General features: G+C 43.2%; 1 protein-coding gene across 2 annotated transcripts; it reads right to left on the bottom strand.

Moving 5' to 3' along the window:
* Window positions 1-8,192: 8,192 nt before the first annotated feature.
* RPS15A (ribosomal protein S15a) lies at window positions 8,193-14,083 on the bottom strand. Of its 2 annotated transcripts, none has more exons than XM_004285732.2 (5): window positions 14,065-14,083; window positions 12,833-12,970; window positions 12,265-12,344; window positions 9,502-9,587; window positions 8,193-8,333 (listed from the first exon to the last, which is right to left on the bottom strand). In XM_004285732.2, exons 2-5 carry the CDS (start codon window positions 12,963-12,965, stop codon window positions 8,240-8,242), a joined length of 393 nt encoding a protein of 130 aa, XP_004285780.1. In that variant the 5' UTR covers window positions 12,966-12,970; window positions 14,065-14,083; the 3' UTR covers window positions 8,193-8,239. The 2 variants fall into 2 exon arrangements, with proteins under 2 accessions (XP_004285780.1, XP_033272357.1); XM_033416466.2 differs by lacking the exon at window positions 14,065-14,083 and adding an exon at window positions 13,720-13,946.
* Window positions 14,084-14,661: the final 578 nt, after the last annotated feature.

A 14,661-nucleotide genomic window follows, 5' to 3' on the forward strand; every position in this document is an offset into this window, starting at 1 on the left:
CTTTTGGCAGAGTTACCTTAAATGTCTGGAGCCAACAAAAGAAATAAAGAAGAATTCTTTTAGAGGAAAGAAAAAATACCCTCTTAGTCTTTGCCAACTGGATCTGTGTCAGGGCACGCCTTGAACACTTAGCAGAGGCTACTTGCAACTCTGCCTTAGCTTCACTTCCTGCTTGCACAGAGCCTGAAGGCCAGCAAGAGATGAAAGCCCAGAGTCTTCTCAGGCCTTCTCTGACTGTGTCTCACTCTTAGCCTGCACATGGCTTTCTCGAGTCCCAGGCACACATGGAAGCTTTGAAAAGCCCTATTCCCACATATGTCTCTTTCTCAGGCTTCTTGATCTATTACCTGTCCCAAGTGTTGCTGCAGGGTGCTGAGGCCAGTACCTGTCTGTGCCTTTAAATGCTTTTAGCAAAAGCCACCTGTCACCCCAGCCCCAGGAATGCCCTGAGTGTGGAAACAGGAAGCCTTTCCACCTGTCCTGAGGGAGCCACCAGGCAGGCTGACCCCACCACCACAGTTGTTCAAGAACAGTTTCCCTTCTGGCACTCGCAACCAGCACGAGAAGTCTGGGTCACATCCTCATGGCTATGGAGTGTGGGGGATGGTGGGTGGGCAATCTGAAATGCCACTGCACCCTCTCACCATAAAGAAGCAGTTTCTCTCTTCACCAGGTTTTCCCTTTGCTGTTGTTAGTTTTTGACTAGATTTCAGAGTTCTTCAAAAGCTGACTCTGACAGTCTTCACCAGCTCATTAGTTGTTTTGGGGAAAGAATGGAGCCCTGGACTTCCCTATTCCACCGATTTTGGTTGCCCAGCACCTTTTGAGCACTCTTTCTACGTTTGGGGAAATTCCTATATTGTGAGTCTAAATATCCCCAAGATGGAGGCTCAGGACTTGTTTTCCCTGTCTCCCTTGCAGCCAGTAGTGCACTTACATCGTAGCAAGATTGGCCCTGTATCTCAGAAATACATAAAAACATAAATGTATTAAGGAACACAGGGTGCTTTTGTCATTCAGGATCACATGCTTAGCACTGGCTCAGCATGAACTGTAATCCTAAACATCCCATTTCATAACACCGTTTAGGCCCCCAAGAATGTTCTCCTCACCTCTTACCCTAAAATCTCTAAACAAAGGGCAACTGTATCTAAATATCAGAAAGGTTTGTGGGGAGTGGCCTCTGCCAGTGTTGCAGACAGGCACCATGTCAGAGTATGCGAAGAACTTTAGCATTGAAAATACTTAAGTGAAAGGACAAATTAACTTCTTAATAACTTCTCCTTCTCAAGCAGCACGTGTGCAATAGATTCTAGCATAACAAGCATCACTTGCCAGCAGTGCTGAGCGTCCATTTTTCTGTTTCTCTTCATGTTCCTGCTTGTCCTTTCCAAGGAACATTTTGCAATTTAAGTAGTTAATATCACTCTCTAATTTGTGTATGTGAGATACAGAATTTCTATTTGGATAGAAATTTCCATTCTTCTATCCAAAGACAGAAATATAAAGTAATACCAATTCTTTATATTAGCAACTAGATTGACACTGAATAGTACAACTGCAAAAAGTCATGTAAGAGAAATATTACATAATAAAACTATTAATAAAATTGTTTTCAGGGCTTCCCTGGTGGCGCAGAGGTTGAGAGTCCGCCTGCCGATGCAGAGGACACGGGTTCGTGCCCCGGTCCGGGAAGATCCCACATGCCGCGGAGTGGCTGGGCCCGTGAACGATGGCCACTGAGCCTGCGCGTCCGGAGCCTGTGCTCCACAATGGGAGAGGCCACAACAGTGAGAGGCCCACATACCACAAAAAAAAAAAAAAAAAAAAAAAAAAAGGCTTTGTTCCCTTAAAAAAAAAAAAAAATTGTTTTCAAAATATTAAAATTTTCTAGCTTTAAACAACTTTGATTTAAAACTTTGATATTCAATACTTATATAATCTGTATTTTGCCCTGTAATTTTAATACCTTTGAATACTTAAAAAGCAACTTCACTGAGGCTTTTGAGCTTTAAAATTTTTATATTAACTTTCATTTATATCTTCTATGAAAACATATTCAAATTTTTATATTTTGAAACTAATTACACTTTTTTTGTCTTTTGGATCACTACTGCCTGTAGAACATAAACTATGCAAAAACCTTTATTATAACAACATATTTAGTGATTTTATGAAAAATGAAGGCAAGAGAAATAAATTTTATGGACTATATAATAGTTTATAAATTATGAATGTCTTTCTCATTCAAATATTGCTGTCCCATCAACTTGCTCAGAATATATGCAATAATTCAGTTTAGACATTCTGCCAACTTCATCATATAAAACCAAATTTGTTTGGGGTTTCATTGTTGTTATGAAGCTGTCAAGATAGGAGATGAGAACAAACATATTTTACTAAACATCTTGTTAGCTTGATTTATTACTTTTGTTTTTGCTTTTGTTTTTTTGCGGTAGGCAGGCCTCTCACTGTTGTGGCCTCTCCCGTTGCGGAGCACAGGCTCTGGACGCGCAGGCTCAGCAGCCATGGCTCACGGGCCCAGCCGCTCCGCGGCATGTGGGATCTTCCCGGACCGGGGCACGAACCTGTGTCCCCTGCATCGGCAGGCGGACTCTCAACCACCGCGCCACCAGGGAAGCCCTTGATTTATTACTTTTAAATACACAGACATATGACACCCAGGCCTCTTTTTGAACTCTTGCCCTGGCACAGTCTGCTTGCAGTGGAGTGTGAAGCTTTGATCCAATAGAACGGTGTTTCTCAACCTGGGGTGATTTTTGGTTGTCTCAACTGGCATGTAATGTGGGGAGGCCAACAATGCTGCTAACATCGTATAATGTACAGGACAGACACACACACACACACACACACACACACAGAATTATCCTGCCCAAAATGTCAATTGTGCCAAGGTTGAGAAACCATGCATCAAAGGCTAACATGAAGTCAGTGTAGAACTGATAGTAGTAAGGGTGATAGAAACCTCAAGCTTCCAGAAACAGCAGGGGCAAAGAACTCAGGAGCTGAGTTTTTGAACAGAATGGGCCAGAGGTGTAACGGAGATACCAGCCCTGGAGGAAAGCCTCTGGCCCTTCCAGAGACTGAGTTACCTTATATCCTGTAATAAATTAAACTAGCTAGAGTGGTTTCTGTTTTTTGCAACGAAAAATGATGACTAATAAAGCAGGTAGTACTGTATACCAGAAACTAACACAACCTTGTAAATCAACTATACTTCAATATTTTCAAAAAGCAGGTAGGACTAATATCCCAGCCCCCATTTGACAGATGACAAGATTGATCCCCAAGAAGCTCCAGAGCAGATTGGTGAAAGAGCTGCAAGTAGGCCTGTGTTAGTTTGCAAGTAACTAGAATTTAGTTCAAATCAGTAAATTTAATTTTAGCTTCATTAATTTATTTTAAATACACTAAATTTAAATTTAGTTCAAACTAGTACTTTTGAAAAAAAATAGTGGAGAATGTTATTCCTTGCTCACAGAATATGAACATGGGAAGGGTAGGGTGCAGCTGCATCTCAGGAACCACTGGAAGCCAAACACCGTAAGGACCTGATGCATCTGTCTGCTCAGGGACATTCCTCTGTTGCTCCAAGCATCTTCTTCCACATGGCCGAAATCATGATAATCAGCAGCACTCAAGGTTTTTATCTTATCATTTCCACCATTTTAAAGACACAAAGCTCACGTCTCCCAGGTTCAAAAACCCTCTGTATCCTCTACCTGGTTTGAGGCAGGTGCCCCACCTAAGGACGGACTGTCTGTGTCAGAGGGCTGCGGGTTGCGGGTACGTAAGAGCCACGTGTACGCATGGAGGGGGTTGCGGTGGGTAACGGAAAAAGCCACGTTGAGAACAGAGGGTCCTACAGTCTCCTGACATCCACTCAAAGAATGATAAACCCTATTATTCTATAGCCCACCCATTTCCTTTTTGTAACTTAATAAGCCCTTACTAAATTTCAGAGATTGCTCTAAGCACTTGTAGCAGGAGGCTAGTAACAAAGCAGAATCATCAACGGGTGATTTCTTGCTCTTCCTACTCTGTCATTGCTGAATAGCTGGATCTCTGCACTGTCATCCACACTCCCAGGCCTGGGCTAATGCAGCCCAGTGCCCATCACCATGGCAGAAAGAAACAGGGTGCATGGGAGTTCTCCCACCAGCCACTAAATGCTCCAGCCTGGAACACACATCACTTCTGCTCACAGCTCATTCATTGACCAGAATTAATCACATGGAAAGTACATGTGCCTGTCAGGTGGAGAACCTGAATATTTTGCCAACAGCTCTAATTACCATTCCAGCACTTTACAAGCATTATATTTAATCTTAATGACCACCACAGAGAGTAGTACCATTATCCCTACATTAAAGATGAAGAAACTGATGCACATAAAGGAAAGGCAACTGGCCCAAGATCACACAGCATGTGATCCATTCTATTAACCATATCTTTCTTTACTGCCTCCCTTATTTTCTGTGTGGTCTGCAGCACTTTCATTGCCCATTAGATTACTTAAAACATAAAACTGGGAACCTGGGTGCCAGGACAGTGACCTTGAACTGAATCCTGCCCATATCCCACTCTACTCCCATGCTTCCCTGAGACTGATTCTTGGGACCATGGAATTCTGTGGACTCAACACTATAACACAGGCACTGGATGGGATTACACTTTTAAAAACACTCTCCCATGGCCCAGAGGGTCAGTGATGACTTTTTTAAACATGCTGACATCTTTGATAGGCTAGATGCTGGGGACAGAGATAACAGGGTTCCTGCTGTGGAACATGGACTAGATGTTGGCACACCCTGGGTACCCCAAGTGCCTGGATATAGTAAACATATAATAAATTTAGTTACACACTGAAGAGAAAGAGAATGTATGCCAGAACATAAGGGCCAGAAAACTTAGACTGGTAAAGCATTTAAATCCTGACTTTGCCACTCCCTAGCATCTTCAATAAATGGTGTCAAAGCTCTGTGCTTCATTTTTTTCACCTGAAAAACTGGAGCCAGCAATAGTAGCCATCATGCAGAATTAAGATGAAATGAGATGATACATGTAAAGCTCTTATTCCATGCCTGGCATATAGCAGTAAACATTTAACAAACACTAAAAACTACTATTAGCCTTATTAAGGCATTTATATCTTTAGGAGAGAAAAGATAGAGTATAACAACACATGTTCCTTTTGGAGGAAGATTTACGATGGAAGTGACATTTAAGCTGGATCTTGGGAACACCTCTGGGGAAGAGGAGAAGGCATTCCAGGTGGGGTGAGCCATAAGCAAGGGCTCAGAGGTGGGGCACATATGTGGGGGTGATTTAGAGTTTAGGATTAGATTATCTCTATATTAAAGATGAAACAACTGGTATGGTCAGCTGTTTTGGGAAACAGTGAATTCGACTGGAAAGCCAAGTAAGAATCAGACTTCGGGTCTCCCAGAGCTTGCTTTCTTCGGGGTCAGTAGTGGAAAGCGAACTTCCTAGCCTGGGGAGAAGGGAAAAGTAATCTCAGATGCTGACCTGACCAAGGAAGGCTGTAATAACTCTGGCTTTCCCAGAGAACTGAGTACTCAGAATTCTATCTACCCAAGTTACCCAGAGGCAAGGCAAAACAGGTTCTAAATGAGGACACGGCATGCACTGGCGCGGACACAGACGTGCTGCTGTTTAAAACATGGAGGATGTTCTTGGCAGCGGTTTTGACTTCCAGGGTCTGGGTACGTGCTGCGGCCCCCTTTAACACTGACTCAAAGTGCATCTGGTGGGCTGTCCCACTCCGAACCCCAGATCTCTGCCGGCTGGCAACAGTAGCACGTTAGGAGGAAAAGCTGAGTTCACACCACAGCAAAGTACAACTCTGAGCCAAGTCATTATGCCAGCAGGAACCTAAACTATCTCCAGAGCCTCAAACCCAGGCGTCTAGACCCAGCCAACCAGCCCCCGGTCATGTTACAACTCTTACTGGGTCTCAGAAACAAGGACTAAGGCCACCTGCTTCCTCACTCATGTGCTGTTAAATTCATCAACAGGTCACCCAATTTTCCTTATCCAGATTTTTCCCAGCCTTGTTCATTTTAAAGGACACAGGATCCCTACTAATGGCAAATAGGACCATTTTCTTGTCCTCACTTTAGCATTTGAAGTCAATGCCCAGTATGATATTCAGTCAACGTGTACTTACTGAGTCTTCCCCTATGTGCCATGTATCAGGCTAGAGACCAGACAACAGTAAACAAAACATGGCCTCCATCCACCTAGAGCTTACAAATTTGGTATTAAGAGAACCAATCGACCATTAGCTCTTTGGTCTTCTAGACTCACTTCACTTCAGTGTCTGACAAATACAGCTGTAAAATGACTGTCAAGTGCTATTTTATATAACCTCATCTTTCCCTCAACTGAGGTAGATTTTTTCCCATTATCCCCAATATACAGATGAGGGAATCAAAGTTATTACGTGGAAAAGCAGACCTCAATCCTGGTGTACTGAGCCCCCAAACCCATGTTACTTACTCGTGGCCTTCCAAACATCAAAGGCCCCAAACCCAGACATGCCTCTCAACTTTTCTTCTCACATTTTGGCAAGTGAGGCCTACCACATGTGGTTACCAGCCACATCTCTAGGGTGTCTAGGTACTCCTGTTTCCCATATCTTACAGTAGGCCCTCCTTCCAGGAAGTTACTAAGTTACTGAATACAAGCCATGCACCAGTCCATGTTAGCAACCCCATGAGGTTAAGTTGTCCCTGTTTACCCAACAGGAAGAACAAAGAAGTCGTCACTTGCCAGAATTCACCTTACGCCAGGTCAGCAAGGGTTTTTACCAAGAACTGTCTGACCCAGAAGAAAGTCAAAAAACAGCCCTATAGGAAAGTTATCAAAACAATCCCAATGGAGAACTGTGAAACTTATCCTTTTCTGAAAAGAAAAATAAAATCAAACCCATACATCAGACAGGTTTAGGGACCTAACATCCTCTTGGGTCTATTGGACATCTTGTAATAAGGCCTACTACCTGACAGCCTTTTTAACTTTGGCCCACTTGACCAGCAGACAACTGAGGAAAAGTAGCTGCTGTCCTTTTTTGTAAGGCTGAGCTGCCCCATTCACCCTACTCCTATGCAGGAAAATACAGCTGGCTAGGTGCTCAATTACATAACATACCCAGGATCTCTTCCAAGCGTCCTTTCTCCTTGGCCAGACCCACCAAGAATCAAGAGTCTAGACTGTGCTGTCCAATACGGAACACCAGCCACATGTAGCTATTAAAAGAGGCTAGTCCCAATTAAGATGTGCTTTAGGTGTAAATAAATGTAGTGTTCATCATTTCAAAGACATCATGAAGAGTACAATCCCATTCGTTTTTCACATCAAGTATATGCTGAAATTTTAACTTTTGAACACAAAATGTTATTAAAAAAAAAAATCAATCCCAGCTGTTTCTCTTTGTCTTCACGCGGCTACTAGAAGGCTTAACTACACATTAGTGTAGCTCTTGTTACAGCTGTACTGGACAGCACTACTCTTAGAAGGGAGAGTGGAGCCGTGGTCTGTTTCACAAAAGCCACCCCTGCCCTCTCTTTGGTGTCTGAGCTCTTTACAAGCATTTCCCAGGTCAAGTGGTCCAGTAAACTAATTCTCGCCAATTCCAGAATATACTTGGTGACAGGTTTACAGTAAAACTAGTTTTTAAAAGATGGTCCACTTTTTGGAAAAAATGACATTTTATAACCACATATTGCTAAAATGTCCCTGATATGCCATCCAAATTTACTTTGAGATGAGTCTTAGTGAGCTGTGGGGCTCTAGTTATCTGTTTCCTTATGAGCACTTACATAATCAACTACAACCATATCATATTTTTAGGGCTTGAAATGTGTATTCTGTCAAGCTAAAAAGAGGAAAGGCACCACTCCTTCCAGGGTTAATGTAAGACTCCAGAAAGGGACAGCTTCACCACCTGGACCCCAACCCAGAGTCAACCATCCAGGGCCAGACACACCCTCCTCTGGTGAGCCACAAGGGTGACGGCGAAAGTTATCCCAAGTCAAAACTTTCTTCTACGTCAAGGAAACAGCATTCACCAATTAACACAAAGGCTGTACACTCCCGCAGACGCTCTTGCTACTCTGCTGTACAAAGTTCAAAACGACTGAGGGAAGCACCAGAGTCCTCTGAGGCATTTTATTTGCACGTATGTATTACATCCCTAGAAAAAGAATCCAAGGATTTTCCCTCCTGTGTGTTTTCGTCTTGCTTCTTCATGGTCCATGATGCCAGCTGAGGTTGTCAGTACAATGAAACTATGGAAAGTTTAAAAAAAAAAAAAAAAAAAAGCTGGTAAGTTTTTCCTAAGAATGTTCAACACAGAGCTACTTTCTGGTACAGAAAAACTCCAACATTTATCAGTGCTTAAGATGCCTTCCCATAATGGACACACAGACTAATGCTGCCTCCACAGGCTGGCAGTACACAGGCACGGTTCCTAGAACCAAAGACCCAAACCCAGAGATATCAGCTATACACATACAGCCCTGGCCTCAGCTAACAACGAGAAGCAATGTTACCTAAGAGCAAAGACTGGAACTCCTTTAACTTCAAAATGTCACTTTCTGCTCTCAAGGAGACATGCAATCTAAAGCATTAAAGTACTGACTGAATTGTTTCTGCCACTTACTGTGTGTACCATCACAGGCAAACTACTGTACACAGTTATTTGGACAAAGGGCGTCCCACCTGGCCTGGCTACCTCATGGGTTACTATGGGGATCAACGTAAGACACAGAAGGTATGCCAACTGGGAGGCATGAAAATTAGTATCGTAACTACAATCAGAAATGACTCGCTCATAACACTATACCTGTTATACGGCAGCCACGAAGTGGGAGTAAATTCAGCATCACCAAACATGACTGTGGGTTTAAGTTCTTAACCACAAATAGATAAGCACTTACTGTGTCAGATCTTAAAGTGCTTTACCAGAACTAAATCAGGTGATACTATAACTTACAAGAGAACTACTACCATTTTTAAGATGAAGAAATCAAGGCTATGACTTGCCCAAGGCCTCACAGGTTTAAAGCAGAAAAACCAGGATTTGAACTCAGTCTCTTACCGAGGAGGAAGATTTTCAAATCGAGTTTCCCCAGAGGCCAATGGTTGAGAAGTCATTCTGGCCATAGGAAGGGATTCACAGTGAACATATATGAACTATATGCACTGAGCCAAAAGAGCAGACATTAAAGGGCACACAATTCTGCTGTCTCTCAGCCAGCCTCAGCTCTTCCACGCCTCTCAGAAACTAGAGCCTAACACATGAAGTATGGCAACACAGAAGCTAATCCTTGAGTCAAGGATGGAAACGGAGACAACTGCTACTGCTATTAAGTTAAAAAAAAAAAAAAAAGCTCAAGTCAAACTGCATCACAGGGATCCACAGCATTAACTTTTAAATACGGAAAATTGACTCACCCAAACTGACGGGACGGGAGCAGGTTATTCTGCCATTTTTCTAGATCTTTCAGTTGCACATCAAACCTGGGGCTGATCACTCCACACTGTAAAAACAGAACAGAAAACGCTGTTCACACTTCCCCAATAACAGAAAAAGAGTAACACTAAAATGCATTTATAACTGAATAGTCATATAAACCAACCAACTCAACATTTAATGGGTAACTATTTTGTACAATCTTTGATATAAATGCCATTTGAAAAACACAATTAAGACTATGCCTACTCAGGAAGAAAAGGCAAACTATTGAAAAAGTCAACAGAAGAGGTAAAACACCAAGATAACACCAGTGTGCATTCCTATGGCCCACAGAGCTGCCTCAGCACAAATGACCAGATTTTAAAGAACTCAAGTCTTAGACAAATAAATTATAGTCAAGCCCTACTAATCTAGCAAAATGTATAGAAGGCAGAACAAGGTAGAGTTATCCCACCCGCATGCTATGACAGTGCTGGGTGCGAGAGATGACACAGCAACAACTATCCTCCAAAGTGAGAGCTAAGAGCCAAGGCACTACAATCCATCACACCTAAACCATAAAACACAATAAAGTTTCAAATATCCACTAACAGGCTACATGAATCTATCCGTGGGTTCACACAAGGTCTATGACTACATCCAATTTGGTGGAAAATGAGGGGACTAAAAGGCTCTTTAGTTAATTAGAGCTAAATGTGACCCCGCCCTCTGCTAGACCACCAACTCTACAAATCACTAGCGCACTTAAAAAAAAAAAAAAAAATCAAAGCAGGAAGCCTCCTGCTGTTTACACACAAGAAATGATCACGTGAGAACACTCAGGATTAGTACCTTCAGAGGGCTAAGGGAGCGGACAGAAAGTTGTGTGTGCACATCCACATAAGAATCATTCAAGATTCCAAGATGCTTAACTGTAAACTAGAAGAGGCTATGAGATTAGAACTTAGTGAAGTCTTTGGAGCTGGTACACTTCCCTAGACAGATCTGAACCCACAGAAACTGAAAATGGACCTGTCATGCCCAACTGCCCCATGGCAGGAGGCCCACTCAGGTTCTTCTTTTTATAACATCACCTTACCAGCTACAAATGTCACTTGACTGTCAAGGGCAATCCCACACTGGATGCAAGCAATACAGGGATAGGAATAGGGAAAACCCAAGCAAGCTACAGTGAAAGACCTTTCTGAGGCCTCTACACTACCACACCCAGGCTTGCTTTATTCCAGCAGCAAAAATCCCTTCCATTCAGCTAGCAGAACTCCAGCACATCCACTCCCAAAGCAGATGAATCTTAAGAGGATACAATCAAAGCAAGAATTTTCTTAATCTATAATCTTTAAACACTACCTTACTTCCCAACTGCATTACAATTCCACAATAAGGTACATCTATCTCCTGCATGAAGGAAACTGAGGCAAAAATGTCTTATAAAGTAAGAAAACTGCAACTGAGAGAAACCAAAAACTAATTCAAACAGTTAAATGTGGCAGGGCCTGGATTTCAACTACCTGTTAGCCAGGATTTTCTAAACTAGTATACCACTGAACAAGGATGTCACAAATGAGTTCCATTTGGGAAATACTCTGTTAAAACTTATTTCTCAAGCTATTATGTGTAGTTCAAGAGAAATGTGGTACAGGGCACTTCTCCAACTAAGTTTTTTTGGTTTTGCTTTTTTAACATCAACAAAAGCTGCTGCAGGACAGCTTTAAACTATATACTGGAACCAGCTCTTCCACAGTTTACTGAGACCTTGAGCAGGACTCAGCTCTCAGCTTCCTAACTCCTAAAAACAGGGGAAAAAAGACACGCCCTCTTGTACTTCAAGAACATTGTGAGGGTCAGAGCGAAAGAGAAGTGAATCCAAATCCTTCCGTGGGATTGGAGTCTAATGGCTACAACAGAACAAAACAAGACATAGGCCCAAAATTCCCTTCAAAAATTCTTCAAAGGCTTCAAATTCAGTAGTTTTCATCTGACACTAAGTATCCACACAGGAAGCAAATTCACTATGTAAGGAACCAACTTTGTAAAATAGGAATTGTTGGTCCAGGAAATAACCTTATCAATAAATCTGGCCCCTGTCACTAACCACTCACTTTCTTGGCCCGTGTGCCCCACTCTGTTGGACCCCTTGCAAATAGGAAAGCTACAAACCTGAACACAGAAAGCAGGGTAGCAGCTTAGAGACCCCCAACTTGCTTATAGACAGATACCTGCCCCCAAAATACATGGAATCAGTTAAACCACAAAGTCAAAAGAATCAAACAGATTCAGTAGATTATGCCTACAGGGAGAAGAGACCTCAAAGACATACATTCAGCCTATGTCAGCAAAAACAGAAATATTAATAGTTAGAGAATCCCATACTCTCTGTTCAAAATACCCAACAATCACCAAGCGAGACGAAGGACCAAAAGTTATTTACATTGTCAGGACTAGTGGCCTTGAGCCACCCAAGATTCAAACACCAGTACCATCGGTTGTTCATTTTCACCCAACCCTCCCGCATCTCCCTTCAGATACCTTCTACTCCACAAACACTAAGTTAACTCACAATTCTACCTGGAGAACAAACGAAGTAAAAAGGTCCTATATAAAAATTAACGATTTTAATCAATCCTTAATCTTTTTAACCTAAAGCAAGCACACTATCTGATTCTACAAGGGCAATTATAACATGGAACACCTTGGTAGACCATTCTGAAGGTTCTTAAACATGGAAGATAATCAATCCTTACCTTATTTAGCCTGCCTGTGAGGTTCACAACAATTTTCCCAGCCCTGTGATCATCGATGATTTCAAATTCGCCAATGTAACCTACAGAACACAAGTGACTGTATTAAAAATAATTTTTAAAATTTAGGGGGCAACACCCAAAACAATCCACCCTGAAATGTTAAAAAGGGGATTATTTCCTCCTTGCCTTTTCACGGCTTCCCACTCCCAAAGGCTACCTCGTGCCCAAGACAAAACAATCCTCCTTTCCATCCCAAGGAGCTCTTAGGTTCAGGGCCCTTTCAGTGACATGTTGCAGCTGCAATGTTACACAAAGAAAGGCCATTTTAGCTGCCAAACTTTCTCATCCTTTCAACAGTTCTACCCTACTCAGTTATTTCTTGAACAGCATCATTTGTCCAGAACTACCCTGTCCACAGCCCCAATCAATTGCATTAGTTCCCATGTATGACTGCCACCTTGTTCTCCCATCTTCCCACATCTCCCCACATCTCTCCAACAGTTAACTTCTACAGGACCCATTCTGTAACATGTTTACCTCAAAACATAATAAACAGCAAGACACTTACCATGCTTCATCATCACAGTGAGAAACCTGACGATGACTTTGGAGCACGGCCTAATAAGAACCTGGCGTTTGCCTCTCTTTTCGGCATTGTTGATACTCTTGAGAGCATCGGCCAGGACATTCATGCGCACCATTATGGCTGTTCAGGGAAGACAAAACAGGGATTTTATTGGCATTGCCATTAAAAGGCACCCAATCATTCCACTGGGAACACATCCTTTCCTTTCTGCCTCTATCATGAGGAAGTTTCCCCATTTCTAAGCAGGCTAGTTCCCCAGGATACCCAGAGGAATATGTCGACTGTGTCCAACCAAATAATTCATTTGATTATTTCATTAATCAAATGAAAATACCAGCCATGGTAGGTCAGTTATTCAGAACGGGAGCTGACAATCACCAGCAATATTTTCCAAACTTCTGGAATCCGGCAGCATCTGTACTATTTAACATTGTCCTTTAAACCAACTGACTCAGTGTCAGCCTTGTCCTAACACCCAAAAGATACTAGTCAACTCTCACCTAACACCCGTAAACTATTAAAATGAAACGTCCGTCCTTGTGCCATCTAAAATTATGACCAACAGCAATCGTAGCACACTGGTAAGAAGAAACATTTCACATGCACCAGAATGGACTCTATCACAATGGGCACGAACTTCAATAGTTTTGAAAGCTAAGGATAGAGGCATGCCTCAAATGACAACAGTAGGGATCCAACCTGCTTCCTCAAGCTCAACAAAGTGTCTGAGGGGAAACCCTGGGGCCCAGACGACCCAAGTTCGTTCCAGCAAACCGCCACCCCAGGCAGGATCCAGTTTTCCCTCCTGAGGATCTTCTGTCTCCCAAGCTCCCGGCGCGGCCGAAGTAATGGGAAGCTGCACGGCTCACCAAGGTTACGGCTCCCCGATGCTTCTCGGAGCCAAGGAGCTGCCTCGACCACTAATGGGAGATCCTGGCGCCGCCGAAAGAGTCGGGACTGCCCCCTGACGGTCGAAAGCTCCGGGTCCCGCCGGGGCTGCGGCCTGCGCCTCAGAGACCGGGCTCCCCAGAGTGCAGAGCATGGGGCGGCCGGGCAGGACTCCCCCCTCCGCCTGCCCAGACCCCTGCAAGGATAGTATCCCCGGCCCAGGAGGTCTCCGACATCCTCGCAGGGCACCGAAGCCGAGTCCTAGACCATAGGATGGCACCGATAGTTGACGGATGATACTAGATCGTTGAGAGAAAGACACTCACCGGCACGGAAAGATGGCGGAAAGAAGTTGGGCGGGCCGAGTGAACGGAATTATGGGAAGCGGTCGGGCTATCGCGAGACTTTCAAAGGACCGCCAAAAACAAAAAAAATTAAAAAATGAATTGCCTAGTGGAAGGAGGCGGGCGAGGGGCGGAACCTCCTCAGGGGTGGGCAGTAGAGAGTCGATGGAGTCGAACACCCAGGCGAGGCCCTGGGGAGCTAGCTGGTGGAGGTGCGGCGTTAGCACAGGTTCGACTACCTTCTAGCATTTAATCCGTAAAAGTCAAAAACTGACAAGGGCCTAGATATTTGCAAATTTTTATTGCAGTAACTGTTTACCATTTAGAATTAATTTTGATACTTGCGTATTTACAGTATCTCTAGAAGGACCCACAAGAAATCGGTAAATGCCTCTGGGAAGGGCGTTAGGAACTGGGATGGAAGACTTGCTTTTCTCCCAATACAATTTAGTTTTGTTTTTTGAAACATGTATAGAGTACTTTTTCATACAGTCAAAAATATATTTTTTAATCGGTGCTTCCTTTTTGACTCTCCCTAAATATTAGAAATTATTTACTGGAGTTCCAGGCTTTGCTTTT

The sequence above is a fragment of the Orcinus orca genome, chromosome 16 (genome assembly GCF_937001465.1).
Source record: "Orcinus orca chromosome 16, mOrcOrc1.1, whole genome shotgun sequence".
In the NCBI taxonomy this organism is placed as follows: Eukaryota; Metazoa; Chordata; class Mammalia; order Artiodactyla; family Delphinidae; genus Orcinus; species Orcinus orca.

What these genes read in the sequence shown, in the direction of transcription:
- RPS15A (XM_004285732.2), bottom strand. Translation starts at nt 12,965, where the DNA reads ATGGTGCGCATGAATGTCCTGGCCGATGCTCTCAAGAGTATCAACAAT. An exon ending in CACTGTGATGATGAAGCATG is followed by an intron (nt 12,345 to 12,832) that starts GTAAGTGTCTTG and finishes TGTGTTCTGTAG; the next exon opens with GTTACATTGGCGAATTTGAA. An exon ending in CTCCCGTCCCGTCAGTTTGG is followed by an intron (nt 8,334 to 9,501) that starts GTGAGTCAATTT and finishes AACTTTCCATAG; the next exon opens with TTTCATTGTACTGACAACCT.